Raw genomic sequence first — 25716 nt, forward strand, 5'->3', positions numbered from 1 at the left:
ATACACACTTACAAACACCTTCAAACACACACACACACACACACACACACACACACACACACACACACACACACACACACACACACACACACACACACACACATACACACACACTTTTGCCACAGCTGAGTGTAGAAACCTTGCCTATCTTGTTATCTGTACTATACTGTTACTTAGTTATTACACACGCCATGGAGCTTATAGAGCTGAGTGCTGTCCAAAGATACTTCTAAGGGCAATGACATCAGCAGGACTGCTAAAAAGGGCACTGAGAAGTGTTGTGGGTAGGAAAGTCCTCAAAATACTTCATCCTATAAACATACACACTTACAAACTCTTGTACATATACTTAGATATGCATACACACACACACACACACACACACACACACACACACACACACACACACACACACACACACACACTTGCCAGAGCTGAGAATAGAACCCCTACCTATCTGGTTATTTGTACTATAGTGTTATACAGTTATTGCATGCACTACAGAGCTTATAGGGCTGACAAGTGCCCAAAGGTGCTTCCTAAGGTGAATGACATCAGCAGTAGTGCTAAAGTAGGGCATTGGCATGTGTACTGGGTGGGAGGAAAAATCCTCAAAATAGTTCAACCTACAAACATACACACTTACACACACTTGTACACACACTTATACACACACACACACATACACACACATACACACACACACACACACACACACACACACACACACACACACACACACACACACTTGCCAGAACTGGGAATAGAACCAATGCCTATCTAGTTATATGTACTATAGTGTTACACAGTTAGTGCATGAGCTACAGAGCTTATTAGGCTGACAAATGCACAAAGATATTTCTAAGGTGAATGACAGCAGGACTGCTAAAGTAGGGCACTGGGAAGTGTTGTGGGTGGGGAAGTCCTCAAAATACTTCAGCCTACACACACACACACACACACACACACACACACACACACACACACACTTACCAGAACTGGGAATAGAACCCCTGCCTATCTAGTTATTTGTACAATACTGTTACATAGTTATTGCACATGCCTCAGAACTTATAGGGCTGGTTTGTGCAAACGTACTTTTAAGGGAAATGACGTGTTGTGGTGGGAAAGTCCTCAAAATACTTCATCCTATAAACATATGCACTTGTACACACACTTATACACACACAAACACATTTGCCACAACTGGGAATGGAACCCCTGCTTATATAGTTATTTGTACTATACTGTTACATAGTTATTGCATGCACCACAGAGCTTATAGAGCTGTGCAAAGGTACTTCTAAGGGGAATTACATCAGCAGGACTGCTAAAGTGGGGCACTGGAAAGTGTATTGTGCGGGAATGCCCTAAAACTGTTTCACCAACAAATAAAAAAAACACACATTTACATTTGCCAGGACTGAGATTAGAACCCCTACCTACCTATTTATTTGTACTATAGTGTTACGCAGTTATCACATGCACTACAGAGCTTATAGGGCTGATAGGTGTCCAATGGTACTAATAATGTGAATGATGGAAGCAGGTCTTGTGATGTAGGGTGATGGGAAGTGTACTGAGTGGGAACAGCCACCTAATACTTAAACCTACAGACACACACAGACACAAAGGCAGGTGATGTGATATTATAACCCCCACCTCAGTACTATTACACAATGGAGCTCACCTTCATGCTGGCACGTGCAACTGGTTATGACTAGGTATGCCACTGTCCGCAGCAGGACATCACTCTATGCCATTCAGGGTATCCATGTGTATGACTCACTCTCTCTGTGTCCCCCTGTGTGTGTGTGTCTCTCTCTCTCTCTCTCTATCACTGTTTGTCTCTCTCTCTTCCCCATGTCTGTGTGTGTGTGTATGCTTGACATATTATCTGTTGCCCATATATATGCCTGTGTATCACACACAACTGATACAGATATATCACATATGGGCCACCTACAGCTAGCTAAGGGTAATCCTGTCTGATGGTTATGTGTAGGGACAGTTAAGGTGTACATAGCTGTCTGCATGCAAAGACATATATGCGCAATACAGTTATATAGTCCGATGTGGGTTCCAACATGGCCTGTGATTCTCTAAGTGTAGGAGCATGTCCAGTATGACCTTCTATAGTGAGACTGGGATTCCATTCCAGAGATATTTGTACTCCGGTCTGGAGTTTTGTGTGCAACAGCCATACCTCTCAAAAGTAAACAGAACTTTCCTAGAGGTACTGGGTTTGTTTTAGCAGACATATTTTGACATATCTGAAGTCTGACACTGCAAGGTATTGTGTCATTACCTAGTGACAGACATCCTCAGATCATCACAGTACTTTACCAGAGGAATACAAGATGTATGATGCACAAATCAATATTATGAGCTCGACTATATACATTTTTGCCCAAAAAGGCCAGTTGAGAGGTGTGGCTACAGCCGGTTAACTGATGAAGCTGTGTAAACAGTCCAGCAACTTGGTGATATACTGGCTGGGGATCTCCAGCTTGTCTGCTATTTTTCTTACCTGCAAAGTCATATCCTGGTGTGGCCATACCTCTCAATTGTAAATTTTCTGGCAGACTGTCCAGGTGTTTATCTAGAAGTCTCATCCAGTCTACATAAACTTGTGCTTTTATGGCAAGTTAGTTGCATACAATTGAAGACTGACTTACAAAATAATAATATACATTAGTGTTTCAGACTTCAAACCCTTCAGACAATTCCTGCTAATGTAAAAACCCCTTATTCTACCAACTTTCTCAGTATGTAAGGGCAATATTTACAACACATTCCTATCATTGTGCCTTTGTCACACTTTTATTTATGACACTGTCCAGATGTCTTGCTGTCAGAGGTTGGGAGGTATGGGTGTGGGTACAGAGTGCATTCTACTGTGCAGAAATGTCCATTATATTGGTAATATATTCCACATAGCACTGTGACTTCCAGGTATGTCAGTGGTGAACAACTGACAGACAGTTGTGTACAAGTTGATAGGCTGCTATGACATTAGTAGGGTATTCACCCTGAAGCCCTTATAACCTGAAGCACTTGTTTCCTGCCTTTCCTGTAACTAGTCTAGTTCAGGTACAGATTTGCTGTATCCAGGACTGTTTGCAAGCTTCTGAGCCCCCCCAAGCCTTTTTGTGTTGAAGGGAAGCCTTCTAGCTTACCAGTAGGAGTGGTAAGCACTAGGTAGCCTATCTACCACAACAGGAGTGGTCTCTGGCCCAGAAATTGTAGTTTATTAGCCATTTGGGCAATTTTCTATCCCTTTCAACTTTCTGGTTGAAAAGCTAGAATTTGCGCTGGTTTGCACCTATTTAAGATCCGCTCAATGGCGCTGAGCTGAAGTAAACTATTACTGGAGCCAGAAAGTCTGCTCTTCAATATTTCCCTTAGATCTTGCTAGTTCTTTCTCTCTTGCACTTCAAATTGCCTAATCACTTTGTACTTCAATAGGTTTTTGTAGCTATTGTTATAGCACACCTAAGTGCCATCAACACTAGTCATTCTTCACAGAAATAGCTCCGGTCCTTAGTAGTTATGACCACCCCTCCTGGCATGATTAAATGGCAATTCCCTGTGCTTTCTCCTATTAACCTGGTGGACTTGGGAATTTTGAGGCAGTGTAGCAACTGCCTCATGTACACAGACAACCCTCTCCTCTTACCTCCCAACACTCAGACTTGTGAGAGATGCACTTATATCACCAAAATGGAAGCTATGCACTCTCCAGCCAAGACCGGACTAGCTGGTCAAGAGGAGATGGTCAACACCTGCACCACACCACATGGAACACATAGCCCTACAAAACACCCACTATCACAGCTCTCACATAAAAACACAAACCACAAACCCACCTTCACGGAGGCTCTCAATAGCAATTTACCCAAATAGCAAAAACCTCCAAGGCAGAAATGCAATCGACCACCACAACAAAGGACAAACCACAGGACACATAGCTCACCTTCACAGTGTGCCCCTCAACCTAAGCCCCTAAGGTTAAACACTTTTGTGCAATACACTAATCACAGGTGACTCAAAAGTGAGGCACAGAGAAGTCCCACTCACTACGCTGAATAAGGAGAAGGTAACAGTCAGCTCTCTATCAGGTGCCAGAATCCGACACAACACACACACACTCAGGTCACTACATAACAAGTACAAGCATGACTCTGTCATCAACCATGTGGATGTAAATGACCTGAGATGCACCTCCCTAGACTATATGAAAAGAGACATGGTGGAGCTCTTGGATTATGTGGCCCAGGCAGGTATGACATTAGCCCTGAGCAGTATCCTAACATCACCTAGAATGATACCACAGTGCAAACACAAAATGATTGACTTCAACAATTGGCTAAGTTTCTGGTGTCGTTCTAAGGGGATCCAGTATCTGTCTGCTTGGGATGGCATGACTGACAGACCTCGATGTTTTGCCAGAGATGGCCTGCATCTGTCAAACCTGGGTTTCTGGGTACTGGCTAAGGCTCTTGCCACCCCTATAGTGCCTTTTTAGGCGGTGTTCCAAAGACCAAATTACCACCGTAACAGCTATAAATAAATGCAATCTGAGGGTCATGCTGTTCAACGCTAGAAGTCTAAATCTCAAGATGCACTTACTCAAAGCACTGCTCAAAATAGAGAACATCGGCATTTGTGCTATAATGGAGACCTGATTTAAAGCAGCAGAAAGCACCCCTGTGCTACCAGGGTATAACTCATTCCACACCTTTCAGCGCCAAAACATAGACCAAAGCTCCAAAGGGGGTGGAGTCTCCATATTCATAAAGGATATGCACACCTCTATACTAGTAGCCCAGCATAACACATTTGAGATACGTCAGGTACAACTAACATTAGGTAAGATGGCGGTCCAGGTCATAATCTGCTATAGGTACCCTACCATGTCCCTAGACTATCACTCCACATCCCTAAGCACATTGGAATCTATCAAGGTCCAACACAACACTCTCATACTAGGAGACTTCAACTACCCCTCCATCAACTGGGAAAACTACTCAAGCACCAATACACTGGACCAACGCTTCCTGGAATTCATCTATTCCAATTCCCTGGACCAGCTCATTCTGACCCCACTACAGGAAGCAACATCCTTGACCTGGTGATTACTAACATGGGCAACCATTGCTCTACACCAATAGTCAATCCCTCTCTGGTCAGATCCAATCATAAACTAATCACCATGGAAATCCATATCTCACCCATACACCCTGCCTCCCGCCGAGGTAACAACCTTGAAAAACTTCTCCAAGGCTGACTAAAAATAGAGGTGGCAAACTTCACGGCACCCATGCCAATGGAAAATAGCTGGATGACTGCAGAATCATACACCAATGCACTGTATGAACATATACATAAATGTATGGAACTAGCCATACCCAACAGAACCAAGGAAGCCAATCTGGTGTTCCCCTGCCATTAATAAACTCTACAACAGAAAGAAAAAACTGTTGCAGAAAAAGGTGAAGTCCCAAGACTGGAAAAACTCCCTTATTAGCCTCAACAAAACATTGAGATCCCTCATCAAATCCTCTAAAGCCAGCTATGAAGGCAGAATTGCAGTAGACACTAAAAAACAATCACAAAGCCTTCTATAGTTATATCAAGGACCTCCATGGCAATACCCAGATTTGCTCTAAGTTACTGCACAATGGTACTTCCTATACTGAGCCAACAGCTATTACCAACATACTGGCCAACAGATTCAGTGCCAACTTTACCCCTCTCTCCTCCCTAAAGGACCAATCATAATACCGGAAGAATGCCAGGCACCCAGCATTACTGGAGCAAAGGTTAAAGCTGCATTGTCCAAGGCCAAGAATACAGCTTCCACGGGACCCGATAATATTCCTGGATGTGTTCTACATGAACTACAAAGCGAACTGGCACCACATGCGTGTGCCCTGTTCAGTCACAGCCTCACCTCAGCTTTGTCCCTACTGAATGGTGCACTGCTACAGTCATCCTCTCCATAAAGGGGAAGTGACTACAGACCCTGGGAATTATCTCCCCCATTAGCCTGACGAGTCTGATATGTAGCGTTATGGAGCACCTCATCATGGACATGATTAATAAAGATATAGAAAATCTCCAAACTCTGGACCCCATGCAGTTTGGCTTTGTCTGAAAAGTCACAAATATTGTTAAGTGCCTCACCAAAGTTCAGTCAGATGAAAGAAAACGAAAATCCAAAAGTCACAAAAGACTGAACACTGCTGGAGTCAAACACCTTCTGTTTATTAAAACACCAAACACACAAAGTATGAGCGCTTTCGGGCCTCTGCCCTTCATCAGATAAAGCCTCTCACAAAATCCAAACTATTTAAAAAACAAGTTAGCCAATGAAAATGTGTAAAAAATCAATAAAAGACCCGCCTATTTTTAAGGGCGGGTTTCATAGGAATGACTTCATTAAGCCCAGGACTCCTGTGAGCCATAAGTTCAACTATCCATTTTGATTCAGCTAATTCAGTTAGCTGTTTAATGTCACCCCCTCTTTTATTCATTCGCATTCACTATCACTCTAAATTTAAAACCATGCAAAGGACAAGCTTCCAAATGTCTATACAATGCATTATGTGTGTCCCGTTCCTAATAGAAGAGAGGTGCTGTAGGATTCTGACTTTAAACATGCAGTTAGTCTTACCTACATAGAAGCTAGTGCAGGACTGACACTCTGCCAAGTAAACCACATTTGTGGTTCTACAGGTCGCTTTCCCTTTGAAGCTGAATGTCCTCCCTGTAACCGGATGTACAAAGACATTACTACTGTCTATATGATTGCAGGCTTTGCAGGAGCCACAAGGGAAAGTACCCTGTCTGTTGGTGGACATGCCACTACTGATCGGTCTTATATCCTTACACAACAAATCCTTCAAGTTTCTATTCCTTTTATATCTAAACATAGGTTTATCACCTATGATGTTTTTCAAACTAACATCACTGGTCAAGATGTTCCAGTTCCCTCGAATAAGTTTACAAATGTCGCCAACATTACTTCCATAAGTCAACAATAACCTAGGATCACTTCTGACAGATCTTTTATATCCACCATCCGTATGCGTCAGTGTGTTACCCAGCCATGGTTTATACCTGTCCTTTCTGTAACATTTACTGATATCTACCTTGCTGTTCACAACCTGTCTATTATACCCCTGGTGTAAAGACATTCCTTCAGAGTGTCTACTTCTTGTTCAAACGTATTATCATCCTTGCTGATTCTGGAAATCCTTGCTACCTGCCCCTGCACTATGTTGGAAAAAGTGTAACGGGATGCATGCTATCATAGGAAAGCAAAGTATTTTTCCAGCAATCTTTTCTATATAGGCCAGATGAAAAGCCTTCCCGAGTCAAGCAAACCCTGACATCCAGAAAATCAACTTGTGTACATGAGCTGTGGACAGTAAACCTCAGAAAAGAAGTAGTGGTATGCAGGTATGAAACAAAATCGGCTAATGAACTGTCATTGCCTCTCCAAAGGATAAAAATATCATCTACAAAACGCATATACTGTATAATGTGATCCTTCCATATCAAATTACTCAACACATTGTTTCTCTCCCAATAGGACAATACAAGGTTTGCATAAGTATTGGCACAGGAGGGGCCAGCAGATGGTCTGGTCGGAACAACAAGTACATCAGCATATAGGTCTGCTGATTCCATGTCTGCTATGACTATTGCCACAGGGGATGCTGTGGCTATCACGGTCACCAATACTAATGCTTCTGCAGACACAGAGGTTGTACCTATGGGGTCAGTTCGTGTCTCGGGAGATAATGAGACAGGAGCCAGACCGAAACACACACAGGGTTATAAGAATTTTTTGGACAAGCTGCCAGCTCCGGTCAAGAAAAAAGGAGGCTGGAACCGATCGAGAAGCGAGGACAGATCTTACAACAAGAGGAGGAGGTTGCAACACTGACTAATACGCACAATTCTGGTATTATTTTTAATCTTTCATCTTACAGTTTATCTGAAGATGAACAGTTTGTTTTAAATAAAGGACTGACTTTTGTGCCCAGTAAGTCATGTGTTTATAATGAAGTTATAATGGACCTCATGGTCTTTTGTCGTAATTTAGCACTGAAGCAGATTTTTGGAGTGAATGATTTGAGTGCTCATGTATTAAGGCAGCCAAGCAGTTTTGTCCCCCCTTTTTCACCAGCTATGAATCTATTTATCAATGCATGTGAACAGGATTTGATTAAATATTTTCAGGAGGAGACACATAGCAGGTTTTTTAATTTGACATTTGCACAAAGGAAAGCATTATATAACCTTGGGAACAATGCAGATTTAACCATTAGAATGGCGGATAAGGGGGGTGCTGTAGTGGTTTTGGACACCCATTGGTATGACTGTAAGCTACAAGAGTTATTGCAGGATGTTGACACCTACATTCCGATAAACCCATTGGGTGTGAAAAGAGTGATAGACAGGGTACACAATAGTCTACGCCAGTTCTTGCACAGCAATCTGATAGATGATGATCTATTTAAATTTCTTTGGATAGACAAACCAGTGACACCTGTATTTAAAGCTCTACCGAAAATACACAAGTCAGAGACCGACCCACCCATAGTGTCAGGGAGGGGTTGGGTGACAGAGAACATCTCCATTTGGTTGGAGAGTGAGTTGAGACCCTATCTAAGTAAATTAGATAATGTTTTATTAGATACGGGACATTTTTTGAAATCTTTAGGGGCTTATACAGGTGTTTTTGATGGTGGTTTACTTATGGTAACTATGGACATACAGAGTTTGTTTACCGTTATAGGTAATGGTTATGGCATCAATGCTATCTCGGAGTTATTGCTTGAATTGGGTGCTACCACATGGAAGATTGAAACCATAGTGGGATTGCTCAGCTTGGTGTTGGAGAACAACGTCTTCTTTGGGTTGGAACAAGTATATAGGCAGGCACAGGGGGTAGCCATGGGCACCCCCTGTGCCAATACTTATGCAAACCTTGTATTGTCCTATTGGGAGAGAAACAATGTGTTGAGTAATTTGATATGGAAGGATCACATTATACAGTATATGCGTTTTGTAGATGATATTTTTATCCTTTGGAGAGGCAATGACAGTTCATTAGCCGATTTTGTTTCATACCTGCATACCACTACTTCTTTTCTGAGGTTTACTGTCCACAGCTCATGTACACAAGTTGATTTTCTGGATGTCAGGGTTTGCTTGACTCGGGAAGGCTTTTCATCTGGCCTATATAGAAAAGATTGCTGGAAAAATACTTTGCTTTCCTATGATAGCATGCATCCCCGATACACTTTTTCCAACATAGTGCAGGGGCAGGTAGCAAGGATTTCCAGAATCAGCAAGGATGATAATACGTTTGAACAAGAAGTAGACACTCTGAAGGAATGTCTTTACACCAGGGGTTATAATAGACAGGTTGTGAACAGCAAGGTAGATATCAGTAAATGTTACAGAAAGGACAGGTATAAACCATGGCTGGGTAACACACTGACGCATACGGATGGTGGATATAAAAGATCTGTCAGAAGTGATCCTAGGTTATTGTTGACTTATGGAAGTAATGTTGGCGACATTTGTAAACTTATTCGAGGGAACTGGAACATCTTGACCAGTGATGTTAGTTTGAAAAACATCATAGGTGATAAACCTATGTTTAGCTATAAAAGGAATAGAAACTTGAAGGATTTGTTGTGTAAGGATATAAGACCGATCAGTAGTGGCATGTCCACCAACAGACAGGGTACTTTCCCTTGTGGCTCCTGCAAAGCCTGCAATCATATAGACAGTAGTAATGTCTTTGTACATCCGGTTACAGGAAGACATTCAGCTTCAAAGGGAAAGCGACCTGTAGAACCACAAATGTGGTTTATTTGGCAGAGTGTCATTCCTGCACCAGTTTTTATGTAGGCAAGACCAACTGCATGTTTAAAGTCAGAATCCTACAGCACCTCTCTTCAATCAGGAACGGGGACACACATAATGCATTGTATAGACATTTGGAAGCTTGTCCTTTGCATGGTTTTAAATTTAGAGTGATAGTGAATGTGCGAATGAATAAAAGAGGGGGTGACATTAAACAGCTAACTGAATTAGCTGAATCAAAATGGATAGTTGAACTTATGGCTCACAGGAGTCCTGGGCTTAATGAAGTCATTCCTATGAAACCCGCCCTTAAAAATAGGCGGGTCTTTTATTGATTTTTTACACATTTTCATTGGCTAACTTGTTTTTTAAATAGTTTGGATTTTGTGAGAGGCTTTATCTGATGAAGGGCAGAGGCCCGAAAGCGCTCATACTTTGTGTGTTTGGTGTTTTAATAAACAGAAGGTGTTTGACTCCAGCAGTGTTCAGTCTTTTGTGACTTTTGGAGTTTGGCTTTGTGAAATGGAGATCATGCCTGCTCAAGGTTCACCTCTTTGAGTCAGTCACCAGGGCTGTGGATGAAGGTAAGGAAGAGCAAACAGCCTACCTCAATCTGGCCAAGGCCTTTGATACCATTCCTCACTCAGGAATTATTGATAAACTCACCAAATCAGGCATCAACCCCTATATCACTAGGTGGGTTGCAAACTGGCTCACAGATAGAACACGCAGTGTGAAAGTAGCGAACTCCAAGTCAGACTGCCGACCAGTCACGAGTGGAGTCCCACAGGGATCGGTCCTGGGTACTCTCCTGCTCAGCATTTACTTCTCATAACTCCAGGCCAACACAAAGGGACTCTGTTTCCCCAAGTTCGCAGATGACTGCAAGCTGGAAGCCATTATTAACTCCCCAAGTGATGCAGACATCCTACAGAAAGGCCCCACTGAGACCAATGACTGGTGTCAAAACCATGGCCTTAAGCTTAACACCAAAAAAAATGCATTGTCATCCCCTTTGGTAAAAACTCAGTTCCCACTAATTACCACATCAATAGGAACCCACTGAACACTGAAGGTGTTATAAGAGATCTAGGGAGGCAGGTTGACAGCAACCTCTCATTCGACCACCACATTGCCACTGTGGTCAGAAAGTCCTTCTATGTGACACATCTCATTACCAATGGTTTTGCATCCAGGAAGAAAGAGGTCATCGTCTCTCTCTACTCTTCCCTCATTAGACCAATCATCGAGTATAATGTCCCATTTTGTATGTACCCAACTAGACACCTGTAACAGCTGGAGAGGCCACAGAAGTACCTCACGAAGAGTATCCTAGGCATTAAACACATGTCCTACATGGACAGACTCAAAAGATTCCAGCTATTCCCTCTCTCATATTGCCTACTTAGAGGCGATCCCTGCTTGACTTACAAAGCCATGTCTGACCCAGCTCTGTTAGAAAACCTACATCTAAAGAAATCCCAATTCCTCCACTCCACACACTCCAGAGACCTCAACCTCATTACCACAATCAACAGAACATGCTGGAGGGACAGGTTTCTCACCCAGAGACTGCCCATGCTCTGGAATAGAATACATGTCAAGCAGAGCATATCGCTGTCCCTCTTCAAAAGAAATCTTGATGAGTGCATGAATAACAGAAAGTTCACCCCGGGATGAATAACAGAAAGTTCACCCTGGGATCACTCCAGTGGATCTACTTGATATAGGCACTGGGAACTAACATTGAGCAGCACAATGCCAGGGCACTTCTATGGGCTAGGCTTGTAAAGGCTCCAGGGCCATTAGCCTAGTAAACTCCTATGAACCTATGAACCCATGCAGATGAGAGTGTAGCCTATGTTACAACATGTCAGCACACACATACCATGTCCAGCAGGGACACAGGTGGGATCACAGGACTGTATTTTGTGTTTCCCATGCACTTATAGAGGGAGCATATCAATAGGGGTATTGAGGCACTTGGCTTGCTGTTGATAAGGAGTGTATTCCACAGATGGGGGAGTGTGTGCTACATATATCTGTCACACCAACAAGCCATACTGATATCACAGCCCAGGTTAATGCTGCACCTACAGGTTGGTGGAGTGGGCCTTGAGTTCCAGATGAGCAACAGTCCCATCAAGGCAGGGTCTGGATTGCTTTGTATGCCAGACAGGGGTCACCTTAGCAGAGTCTGTATAGAACAGGGTAGAGGGTCAGTGCTATTAGCCTATCTGTGTAGGGTAGGTGTTTGGGGTTTGGGGTAAGGCTTTAGTGTTTTCAAGACCCTGATGTGTGGAGTCTACATGGTTTGTGGTGTGTACGTTTGTGAAGTTCTCATGGGATTTTCCCTCTGAGGTGTCCATTGTTTGGGTTTTGTTTTGTTGCAGATCTCCACTTACATGGGTGTGTGATGTGTATTTGCAGGTGATGTTTACTGACGCCTTACACTGCATGGCACCTATGTTACTGCACAATCTGTTCTGGTGTGCATATTCTCCATTTGTCTGGTCAATGTTTCCCCTTCCCCTTATGTGTTTCTCTTTGTCCTTCTGTAGTCCAGTCACAGGCTTTGGCCACAGTGGCTGCTATGTATTTGTAATTCTGATGTGGGCGGGGTACATGCTGTTACAACACACACAAGGTTGTGGACTTCACACCTCTGAGTGTACCTACTTAACAGGTTGTCCCTCATTGCACCACTCCATTTGCTGTGGTCCTTAGACGGTTTGTGTTGCTACATGTTATTATGAGGCTACATGTGGGTCTAGCTGTCATACCATCACAGACTTGACATCTGGACAGGCCCAAATATGACAGTCAGACAAAGGCTCACACATGGGGACAGGGTGTTAATAATGTTCTGTCAAACATAGACAGTTGAGAGACCAGTTTGGTAACTGCTTGTTTGCTCTTATGGGTATGATGTCTGCTTCCCCACTGTCTGTCATTGCTGTTTTGACATGGCCCTTTCTTGTTTTGCAAATAGTTGGCAGGCAAATGCAATTTTAGGACAAGCAGAACAGATATACAAGGCATACTTGTGCTCCTTCTGTGACAACCTGTGTCATTCCAGGGGTATGGCTGTTGGCCAGTGACATGTTGTCAGTGTTGACACAGAAAGGTGGCAGCCTTTTATACACTGGGAGTACACTGACCTTCAGGTACCTGCTGTCCTGCTAGGCATCATACCTCTCCACTTCCAAGAGCCAGACATCTGGACAAAGCCATAAGTAATTGGGGATAGAGGCCTAAATATAGGGAACATTTTTAAGTATTGGCCTTACAATCCTAGAAAGGTGATTCAATAACAGGTTTTGCATTAGCATGCATGTTTCTATAGGGTATGAAGTCTGACACTACAATCTGTCATTATTTTCTGACCTCAGTCTTGCTTGATTTGCCACTGAATTGTCCAGACAACCACTATTTCATGATATACAGACCACAAATATGATGCAAACCTCTGGACATTCTGCAATAGCTCTGTACAGTTGAGAGGTATGGTAAGCACTGTGTAGGTTACTCCAAGCTGTGTACTGTCCATATGTATGGCCCCATGTCCATGACCTGTACAGCTTTCCTACATTAACAGATATTGATATCTGGACAGTGTGTACAACTCCCACCATAGGTGTAGCTGACATGCAGAATAGTTGGCACTGCAGTTCTTGGACAATGGCCCTGTCAAAGACAGTACTGTACCTAGGCCACTATGACACAATAGCCGTAAGTGCTGGCCACATCCTGGCAGTATTAACCATACATATACATAGCTCACTGACCACTGCATATTGTGGACATGCAGCAAGTTGTCATGTTGATTGGGACTGCCCTGTCAATGTGTGCTCTGCTGCTATTTCCCTACAAACATACGTTACTGCATTTGTATGGGAATATGGGTGTGGGGGGGGTCACACCCGTCAACTGCACACATTTGCACAGACTGTGCTGATATCTGCTTTACATTTTGGTTCCATTTAGCATAGTATTGTGTCCTGTCTTGGAGACTACTGGCATATCACGTAAGACCACAGGACAGATTGTAATGGTTTACATTTTAGTTTCAGACTTCTTACCCTTCAGAGCCTTACTGCAACTGCATGACCTGCTGTGCTATCACTGTGCTAGCCTATAGGGGGTTATTTCATCATTGTCACCATTTGTGGGCCTTTGCCAGACATTTCTTTATGGTTTTCTATGGCTGACTTGCTGGGTGAGTATGGGACCCCCACAGTGACATCCATGCCTGTAATCTATGACCCCGCCACATATACTGCAGTGGGATTTTTTACCTTAGGTACTACTGAATAGTGTGGGGAAGCCAGTATTGGGCAAACATTTCCTTGTGTCTCACATAGCTGCCAGTTGTCTACTGCTATCCCAGTAGGCCACCCCATTCATTTGCATGCATGCAGCGATACCATAGATATGGTTCCAGAACATACTACTCCATTCATTTATTGTTAAGAAGACTGACTTACCTTGTGCCAGCAGCAGTTGTAAGGATGGTGCTTGAGGGCTGCCTATGTTGGATGCATGCAGTACACTGCCTATACATGGTAAGATACAGGTAGTGTGATGTGTGTGGCATCCATTTTACTGTGTGTGTAAGTCAGAGAGAGGGTCAGTCCCTGGGTCCCTACAGTGTCAGTGTGTTTGCTATGTGTTACCTCTTTGCCAAGGCCAGGGCATACTGGGCATGCCTCAGTCTGCCTACAGAAACTGGCTCAGGGGGTTCCTCCTCTGAGTCCCTCTGTGCCTGTGGGGACCTTGGCAATGGTGGTGGGCTGTGTGGCCCTTCCCCGTGCTGTTCCTGCTGCAGCTGTTTACACAGGCTCATACTGTGTAGCATGGCACATACTATGAACATGTGTGCACATGTGGCTGGAATGTACTGGAGGGCTCCACCAGATATGTCAAGGCAGCGGAACCGTGACCTGAGCATCCCAAACACATGCTCTATAATGATCCTGGTTTGTGCATGTGCCTCATTATGGCATTCTTGAGTGGGTGTGTGTGCATTTCTGATGGGTGTCATCATCCACGGCTCCAGTGTATAGCCAGCATCCCCACCAGATGGCCATACAGGCTATCCCCCCAGCAAATCCCTGGTACAGCTGTGAGGAATGCCAGATGTGGGACTTCTCATAGCTTCCAGGGCTGCCAGCACACACATTAGTGATAATGCCCAGGGCACTGCATATGACCTGGAACATGATGTAGTGAAAGCCCTTGCAGTTTATGGAGACCCTACCCTGTTCAACAGGTGGTGCTTTGATGTGGATATGCATGCAGTCTATGGCACCCAGTACTTCCGGGTAGTCTGCTACATGGGTGGAAGAGATGCATTTTGGTGGTCCTCTCCTCACGGGTGCTGGGGAAGTAAATGTACTCACTGGCATGTGGTAGCATAGCACCCAGAACTGGTGGAGTACCCTGGATGCAGATGTCTGTGAGACCCCCATGATGTCCCCAGTAGGTCTTTGGAAAGTGCCTGTAGCTAGTATTCCTAAGGCTATAACATACCTTGGTATCCACTGGGATGGGTTCCCCTCTGTTGGCTCTGGGTTTGAGGTGAGGGCAGCAAAGCTCGATGAGTTGCTGAAGTATGTCCCTGTCCACCCTGTAGCCCACTAGTATCTCCAGATCATGTAGCCCCTGGTAGGTTACCCTGGGTATGAACACTCTTCTCCTCCTCCTCAGTCTGGGGCAGTTGACAGCATTATCCTCCTCACCGCTCTCAGCCTCTAGCATAAACTGATGTATCAAAGCGACAGCAGCCCCTAACATTTTGTCAGTTAAAATTCCCCTAAGTGTGTACAACATGGTGCAGAGTTTGTAGAAAAAAAGAGACTGAAAGGTGTTTGCATAGTTTATACTGTTGTGCTGCAGATGCTGCCTGTATGATTGGCATTCCACCTGCCGGCTATATGATTTGCACTTGATTGCTTTTATTGTGCTATTTCCCATTTTATTTCCCCATTTCCACCCCTTTTAAGCCCCACGGCGTGCCGTGCAAACCCACTGCCCAAATGTAAAGAGTTCTGCTATTTCCGTTTTTTTTTTAAGAGCCGGTGTGCGCCACGCAAACCCGTTTAGCTACAGTAAGCACTTTTAAGCAGAAATGGCCCTCCCCTGGACATGAACACACTCTTCATTTTATGGAATAAGTAAATACAACCTCATACACACTCCCTTGCTTTGATGTGCTTAGCTAAGCTCAAATGGAAGCTGTGGGGCTCCAATGTGCTTGCACCAAGCATGACACACACCCTTTTCATGTCAGCTGTTTCTCCTGCTTACACTACTGCCTTACAGCTCCTAAATGGTTAGGTGCATCCAAACAATGGTCTCCCATTTTGGTATTCAGTAAAATTTGCTCGTATGCATACCCCACTACCTTAGTCCCTTGTTACACCACTACACCAGAGCCTTTCTCCTTAGCTACCAGTGTTACCTGTTATTGTTTTGATTCTGCATGCTATGCACTATAATGGCAAAATGCAGATTTCACTTAAATTGATTTTTTACATTTTTTAAAAATTTTTTGCATGATCTTGTTTGCATGCTGCTGTGCTATGCTTAAACGGCCGAAATCGGACCAAAGAAAATAAACTTTGATTTTTATAATTTTGCAATTCTTTTCCATGCCAATGGCCATATTTCTGGCCATTGGCATGCCTAATGATCATAATACATGCTTTACTTTGAGCTGTCATGCCCCTGTTTTGATTTTTGCAGAAATGTACACGGTCAGTAACCAAATAAATTTCTGCAACGGACACTGTTCTGGCATGGATGCCTGCCTGCTTACTGAATCACTAATTCACCTCATTTGCATGGTTTTCACCAGCAAATGAGGTAATTAGCATTATTCAGTAGTGTCTGTGCCAGAATACTGCTGGCAGGCTCGTGCACACCCCCAGCTTTATTTACTGAATTGATCGGGAGCCATATTCCATGCAGAAGCTGCTGCACTATTCTGGCAAGGAAAAATGTTTTATTGAATCCTGAGGATAGTATATGCTGAGGCCTTTTATGTTGCCAAGGTACATGTATTTACCTATTATCAGCATTCATCTTTGTGGAGACACTGTTGCAAAGAACTAAAGAAAACATGGAACAGAGGACATATAAAGGAGACTGTTTCTGTTCCATGTCAATAACTAGCAAGTCATGGGGACTCTATGCTCCAGACCAGAAGTGTATCCCTCACTGGTAAGATCAGACCATAAACTAATCTCACTGGATATTCACATCCCGACTCCACCCCCTGCCCTGAAAACCACAGTGAAAAACTTCTCTAAAGCAAATTTCACACTCCTCAAAACCGAGGTGGAATCCTTCAAAGCCCCCAGGCCTGTGGGAAATACGGCCCAGACCGCAGAATCCTTTATAAACGCATTCTATGAACACCTTCAGGAATGCATGGATCATGCAATCCCAAATAAAACCAAGACCCAATCCTCCAAAGGCAGACGTTCTGTCTGGTGGACCCCAGCCATAAACAAACTACACAATAGAAGGAGGAAGCTACTACATGATAGAGCAAAATCCCAAAAAGGGAAGGCATCTCTGATTAGTATTAGCAAAAAATTACAGGCACTCATAAAATCGTCTAAGGCCAGCTTCGAGAGAAAAATTGCACAGGACACTAAGGATAATCACAAGGCTTTCTTTAGTTATGTTAGGAACCTGGGTGGGAATTCCCAGATATGCTCAGAATTAGTCCAAAATGAAAAAAAAATACACCAAACCCACAGACATTGCCAACATCCTAGCTGACAGGTTCAGCGGAACCCCCCCCCCCACCAAAAGGGCAAATATCTATCCCAGCAGAGTGCTGCCCCCCTGACATCTCAGATGCTCAGGTAAGAGCTGCCCTCTCCAAAGCAAAAAACACAGCATCAATGGGACCAGATGGTGTCCCGGGCTGCCTCCTACATGAACTCCAAGAAGAGCTAAACCCAAACATAAAACTACTGTTCAGTCTCAGCCTTACTACAGGATATGTACCCAAAGAGTGGCGTACAGCAACAGTGCTCCCTCTCCACAAAGGTGGTGCCTCAATGGATCCTGGAAACTATCGCCCCATAAGCCTGACTAGCTTGGTCTGCAAAGCTATGGAAAGGATCATCATGGACCTCATAAACAAAGATATTGGGGACCTACAGACACTGGATCCTACCCAGTTCGGCTTTGTTAAGGGCAGATCCTGCCTCTTAAACCTGGATGATTTCTTTGAAACAGTCACCAAGGCCATCGACGAGGGGAAGGTGGTCCACACAGCCTACCTGGACCTCGCAAAAACCTTTGATACAATACCCCACTTGGGCATTATAGATAAGCTCACCAGCTTAAATATAAACCCCTATGTCACTAGATGGGTTGCAAACTGGCTCAAGGACAGAACCCACATGGTTAGAATTGCTGGAGCCATGTCAGACTACAAACCAGTTACAAGTGGCGTCCCACAAGGCTCAGTCCTGGGACCTCTCTTGTTCGGTATAAATTTCTCGGAGGTACAGGCCAAGACGGAAGGACTATGGCTGACCAAGTTCGCAGATGACTGCAAACTGGGTGCCATAATCGACTCTCCAGCCGACACAAGCATCCTCCAAAAGGGCCTCATAGAAACAGACAACTGGTGCCAGAGCCATGGCCTCAAGCTAAACGCCAAAAAGTGTATAGTCATCCCCTTTGGAAAAAACAAAGTGCCCACAAATTACCACATAGGTGGTAATCCATTAAGTACAGAAGAAGTAATTAGGGACCTGGGGACCCAAGTTGATAGCAATCTCTCATTTGACAACCACGTGGCCAAAGTGGTTAGAAAAACATTTTATATAGCCCACCTAATCATGACGGGATTCACATCTAGATCAAGGGAGGTCATCGTGCCTCTTTACTCATCCCTCATCAGGCCCATAATTGAGTACAATGCCCCTTTTGGGATGTACCTTACCAGACACCTGCAGCAACTGGAAAGACCCCAAAAGTACCTCACCAAGAGGATCAAAGGGCTCAAACAGATGCCATATGCTACCCGGTTAAAGAAACTCCAGCTCTACTCAGTGGCATACCGCCTGCTCAGAGGCGATCTGTGCCTGACATATAAAGCCATGTCCAACCCGGAATTAATGGACATGCTGCACCTCAGAAAATCCAAATCCCATCGAGCTACGCGCTCGAGAGACTTGAACCTCAGCACTGAAATAAATACGACATGCCGGAGGGACAGATTCATAACCCAGAGGCTCCCTTCACTCTGGAATAAAATCCCAGTCCAGGTTAGGCAGAATCCCTCATTGACTCTCTTCAAGAGGAATCTTGATGAGTGGATGGGAGATCGTAGGTTTACCCCGGGTATCACTTCTGTGTCACTGTTAGACAGAGGCACAGTATACTAACCTCGAAAAAGGGCATAGCAAAATGAATTTAAAATGGGTGGCGAAAGCCAAACACACTCTGGCTAGGCTTATAAATGCCCTAGGGCAGATAGCCTAGTATGAACCTATGAACCTATAAGTATGAGTCCTGTGTTATTTTTTTCACAGGAAAGAGGCCACTACATGGACAAATTACGATTACAGAAAGGGACCCAGATGTCACAATTTGTGTTACAGTTATCTCTCTTCAGAGACTACATGTTAAAGTAAATGGTGTTGCAGGATTAGGCCTTTAGAGTTAAGCTACATAACAACAAAATGAATAGTATTAGACTGTAGTTCCTACATACATGGTACAATTAATTTATTTTTATAGTTTACTATAAAACAGTGCTTCTCCCATTATAAAGATGCAAAGCATCACAACTATATTAGCTAAATAATGCATAAGTTATGAATAGTCAAACAAGTCAGAATTCTTAAAAATACAAAACAGGACTTTTGAGAGGGAAAGGACCTTTTTACTTTTACCTTGACTTCTTAATGTACTTTATGTTAACATTTCTCTTCCATTTTGATCAGAAATGATATCACCTCAATGTTATTTTTGATCTGTTTGGAACTTCTTACTGAAAACGTGGTTAAACTATATCTTATACAATAAATTACAACAAATGTGGCTAGGATAACTATATGACTCAAATTTTGAACTCATACAATCTCTAAATAAATGCATTGTTTCATGCAAGCACCTTCCTATCTTACAAAATAAACATAGTAGTTTCTTGATAATTAGATGAAGACATTCTAAACTGTTACACAACTGACATACTGGTAATTTCTTATAACTGTTTTATAGATGCGCAATTGTTTTGAGGAAAAGTATTAGTCTAAGGAAAACCAGGAGAGATGTACATGCAAACTGTATGCACAAAATATTCATATTTTACTCATCGGGTACTTTTTTATTTCTGCAGTTATATTTTATGTGATGTAAAATATCATTAAACCACCTGACTCTTCAATTCATACTTTAAATGTAACTTGTACTGTACACATCTTACAACCAGGTGTCAAATATCATGCTTTATTATAAACATATAGGAAAGTACAGAAATACAAAGACTGGATAAAAATATACATTCAGTTGTTAGACTTTTGTGCAACACATTGTAAAATTCATATTAATTTATATATCTTAAAATTAGACACACATACATATAAATTTTAAATGGGAAAAATATCAAAAAGGGATAGGAGATCCCTGCTTCACATGTAAAGTACTATACCTGTATTGCACCTCTTAGGTTGATCCCAGTTTCAATGGCAATATAATATGACGCCTGAAGAAATGTTCGTTGAAGAAGTAGTGCAAAAAACAGGAGAACAGCTAAAACATATGCATTGGCTAGGAACTCTTGGGAAGAAATGAAATAAACACCCAACAATTTTACCTACAAGAAAATGCATAAAAATCTGTCAGAACCCTACAAAAGATAACAATATATCAAAACAGAAAACAATAAATATGAATTTCAGGATACATAAGCTACCTATATTTAATAAATTAAAGATAATTTTGCATACTGATACAAACTAGTGGACCACATATTTAAATGTACAAAAGCTTAAATACACCAACCTGTAAAAAACTATATAAAATGAAGTTACCCTTTGTGGACAAAGATGTTACCAATATTTTCTCAGACTTGCGAGTTTTTGCACAGAATGCCAACCATTATTACCACTATATTAGCTGACAGCTTATAAGGAGTTTTGTAGAGAATATGTAAATCATGTAGTGTGTTTTGTGCTGGACACTCCATACCTTCAACAGGAACCAAATGCATCTGAAGGGTATTATCAGGTCTACTTAAAATGATGCCACAATTACTTGACAAGTAGAACAGAACTAATGGGACAGGTCATTCCCGCCATCACTTACTACAAGTCTTCTCAAAATGCCAACCTGAGCTTACACTAGAGATAAGACTGCATCATTTAAATTTGAACTTCTACTTGTCGTCTGCACAGACCTGTAAATGGAGTTCTAAAAACAGAGATGCAAGCTGCTAAATAAATATCAGTGTCCAGGAAAAAAATATCGAAATGATGCTCTGATAAATAAAAGTAACATCATCTGGGAAACACACTAAAAGGAAGTGGGGTTTTATATCTCTGATCTCACATTTTTTGAGAAAAGGCAGCAATATGATAATGGTATTTATTTAAGGCATCTGAAAAACCTTAAAACCTATATTTCATGCCTTGGCAGTTTTCATTTATTTTCAGCTATTTTCAGAAAGGATTGCTTGAAAAAACAGTTATGCACGGCAGCCTTTATTTTTCTTTTTTTAACAGAATTGTGTTTGTTTTTCAAAAAAGAAACATGGATAACACATCATAACATCCTTCATATGCCAACTCCAAGAAACATTGAAACAAAATGTGTCAACCATGCCATTTTTTTCTTTTTTAACATTAATGCTGATCTATATAAAGCATATACAAACATACAGAACCCAAATCCTTTTGTGCATAACTATATACAAGAAGGCACTCCCTTGTATATGTTCCTGCTTTACTATTGTCATACAAAGATGGGAATACAATAGAGATTTATCAACATAACTTTCTAAAAGATGTTGCCATTGTACTAGTAATCTATGGGATGATCCTGCCTGCTTAAAGGAATACATGATTTTGCTCAGGTGATTTCATAGAAAATCATCTAGATTCTCAACTGATGGGACCATTTTCTTTTTACAATGTTGCACTTGCAATGGTCCACCACACCTCTACAGAACAGTAGATGGCTCAACCAGTACACTGTGCTTTCTTCAAGTCAAGAGCAAGGGACATCTACAAAACTTGCAGGATGCTTCCATGTTTCCTGCAGACATTATGCAATCCAAGTGACCCCCCCCCAGCTCTTCAAGTGAAGAGCAGGAAAAAAAGCCCATTCCTTCTACTAGCACACCAACCAGGTAGCCAGGTACATCACGTAGCTTCTCTCCCTCCTTCTCCAAAAAATCATACCCTCCTTCCTCACATTTTTTGTAAATAATAATAACAACAATAACAAAACAACAATAATAATAATTATTATTATTATAATAATAATTTTTTTAATTTATTTTTTAATGTAGACAATAGTTGCTACATTTTATATCCTGCAGGGAGTGATACAGCACTCAGGCTTTAGTTAGAGGAAAAAAACACTTTCTCACTTTAAACTATAGTAAACAGTTGCTGCAGTTTATACTCTGCATGGAGGTCTACGGTGCCCAGGTTTTAGTTAAAAAAAATATTTTTAAACTGTAGCAATGGTTGCTGCAATTTATACCCTGCAAGGAGTGCTAGGTTCTCAGGTATTTTAGTTTAAAAATAAATATATAGGTCCACTTTTTAATTTTGAAAGATCAAAATCTCGAGTTTTGACATACCGAACTCAAAACATCAAGATTTTGGAATCTCAAAAGTAAAAAGTCCGACCAGAAAAAAAAAAAAACTAAAATAATGTTTTTGCAGGGGGGCAAGTAATAAGTAATTGTAACAAACTGCTTTCTACAAATCTAGTCAGCAGTTGTAACAGTTTATACCTTGCATACAGTGCTACAGCGCTCAGGTTTTAGTTAAGAAAATTTTTTTTTAAAACTGTTGTAAACTGCTTGCAATAATGTTGAAAACAGTTTGCTACAGTTTACACCACATACAGAACACTACAGTGATCTGGTTTGATCTCAAATGCAATACCAGCTTTTAAAAGTCAGTATTGAACTAAAGAGTGATGGGGATGATCGACGGCCAATTGTGCACTATAACACTTTGCACCTAAGGCAGCTGCTCTTTTCGCCCTACTCTAGCTATGGAATTAAACTGAAGGTCTGGTATGTCTTTGGGAAGGATGTCAAATAGCCAGAATTCCCAAATGAACATTACTGTAACTCCTAGGGCCAACTTCAGCTTCTTTAGAATCCCATACAGCATCAGTCTTGGAGCATCCGTAGAATATGTGGATATTTTCTACCCCATCCTAATTACATTTCCAGCAGCTGCTATTCCACAGTGACCCCATTCTCTATTGTCTATGGGAGTGAGATACCATCTGACCAGAATATTTAACTCTGTAGTCTTACTTTTATAAGGGTGTTTTAGTAGCTGATACATTTTAGTGGGTGGTGGCAAGTGGTACTACTGTATAGTCTGGGTAAAAGGGGGACAGCCGGAGAACATGTGCTAGTCTTCCCCAGGAGTGTCTATGTGGTTGTATATAACTGTTATCTCAAAGTGTGTGCGTATGTGTGTCAGCAACTTGGGCAGGGACACGAAGCACTGGTTGGACAGAGAGGGTGGTGGAGGTTTTAGCTTGCCCGCTAGGCTGAGATCTGAACCCTATAGCTGTACCAGTGGGGAGTCTTATTGAATATCTGGAGAGAAAAAGAGAAACCAGCCCCAGACTGACTTTGATCTCTGTGTGCTCTTAAGGGAAATTGCACTTTACGGTGTTTGTATTTATTATCCTTTCCCTATATGGACGTCCTTCACTGGTGATAGTGGTGAGGATTGAAGCTCCTTGATTGCTGGGCCAATGCACGGGCATCATATATTAATTGGTGGTAGTGGTGGAACCATCCACACCACATATTAACTGGTTGGCAAATACCAATTGGCTTGTGGTGGTGTGGGTAGTGTGAATTCCTGTAGCTTGTGTACAGTGATCACTGAATGTGTTTCTGTACTCTAAATCAGCCACGCAGTGAAGACTCAGAGTTCAGATCACAATTGTTTTATTTCTTTTGTTAGCTTAGTTAATCAGGGACAGCAGGCAAGCATGTCAGCAGAGGAGTATCGAAAGCTGACAAAGAGCCAGCTGGCTGAGATGTGGCAGGCTAAAGGACTGGTGCATGGAAACCTGACTAAGGCAGACATGACTACAGCTTTGGTCACAGCTGCATCAGAAAACAGCAATCAGGAGGACGATCAGACTGGCAGTGGAGATGTACCACACTCAGAGAATGGACAGCTCAACCTTTCTGCAGAGGACTTAAAAATCCATCTGGAGCTAAAGAGTCTTGAGATGGAGGCCAGGTGTTCGGAAATAGAAGCAGTTGACAGACTGAGGCATCTAGATAGTGAGGACAATGAAAAACTGCTATGCCTGGAAGTTGAGTAAAATTAAAGGCAGAGGCAGCATGAAAAAGAGATGCTGACTCTTCACCAGACTCATGGAGGAAATGGGGAAGGGAGTAACTGGACCCCTGAAGCACAAAAAGTCAGTAAATTTCTTCTGCAGTTTACAGAGGGGGATAATTTTGATAGTTTCATTCATATGTTTGATAGGCTATGTAAACAGTATGATGTTGACCAAAGGCTCTGGGTACGGTTCCTGACCCCCTTACTCCATGGTAAAGCTGTAACTGTGTTGTCTAAAATTTCTGATCAGGAATGCTTTGAATATGCTACTGTTAAGAACTGCTTGTTAGAATATTTTAAGCTAACACTTGAAACGTATAGGAAAATGTTTTGTCAGCACAGACGGAAGGCAGATGAAAGTGTGTGTGAATATGTTGCTGAACCGAGCACTTATTTTCATAGGTGGATGAGTGAATGTCAGGTCACCACTTTTCAAGGGCTGACAGACTTTTTGGTAAGGGAACAAGCCCTTAGCACTTTGCCTGAGGACATGAGGATCTGGTTAGCTGATAGACAATGTGCTACTTCAGATCAGTTGGGGTAGAAGGGAGACCTATATCTAGCAAGCAGGGCATCCCTGCACAGGAAAGGGATCCCCAGTACTACTCATGGGTCTAAAGGAGCCCATGGTGGGCAGCACAGACTGCCCCAACAGAATCTGCCAGTAGCAGGGGAAGCCACTAGTCCAGGTATACATCCAGGACCTAGGGTTAAATGTTTTGAATGCAACCAATGTGGCCATTTGGCATACAGATGTCCACGGAGGCAAGATAGGAAACAAAACGTGAGAGAGCCAGTAAGTGGGAAAGACAAAATGCCAATAGTAGATTGTCTTGAGACAACAGGGGCACTGAACTTCCACCCTGCAGATGCCCTGATAGGGAAGGATTTTGATGAGGCAGTACCATGTGTTCATGCAGTTACATGCAGTCAGGCTTCGAGACAAGCATGTGGGCTTGGTAGCCTGGGGGAGACCTAGACAGACCACATACTTGCAGCCAGGACTGGTGAGATGGTTACTTCAGGGAGGAAACTACACTGTAGCAGTAAGACTGAAGGTGAGCCACTGCTGCTTGTGGGTACTGATGTTCCCTTGGACAGAGTGACTGCAAAGGTAGAGGTGAGTAGTAGTACCCAGGCTGACAGAGAGCAACACTGTTAAGAGGATGTCAGACTTCCTGTGGAAGGGCAGCTGGGAAGGGTTACAAAGAGAGAGTTGAGACGGACTCAGCTC

At 42.6% G+C, this 25716-nt stretch overlaps 1 protein-coding gene across 6 annotated transcripts in view; it reads right to left on the bottom strand.

The window, feature by feature from the left end:
* The window catches only part of ABCC8 (ATP binding cassette subfamily C member 8), a 2552355-nt gene that overhangs the window by 1660238 nt on the left and 866401 nt on the right, over positions 1-25716 (bottom strand). For all 6 annotated transcript variants that reach the window (XM_044082872.1, XM_044082868.1, XM_044082869.1 and 3 more), the window contains one exon: positions 20576-20740. In XM_044082872.1, the coding sequence (XP_043938807.1) occupies positions 20576-20740 (165 nt within the window). The remainder of the gene's footprint in view (positions 1-20575; positions 20741-25716) is intronic.

This window comes from Protopterus annectens, chromosome 9.part0, assembly GCF_019279795.1.
Source record: "Protopterus annectens isolate FY-2018-M chromosome 9.part0, PAN1.0, whole genome shotgun sequence".
In the NCBI taxonomy this organism is placed as follows: Eukaryota; Metazoa; Chordata; order Ceratodontiformes; family Protopteridae; genus Protopterus; species Protopterus annectens.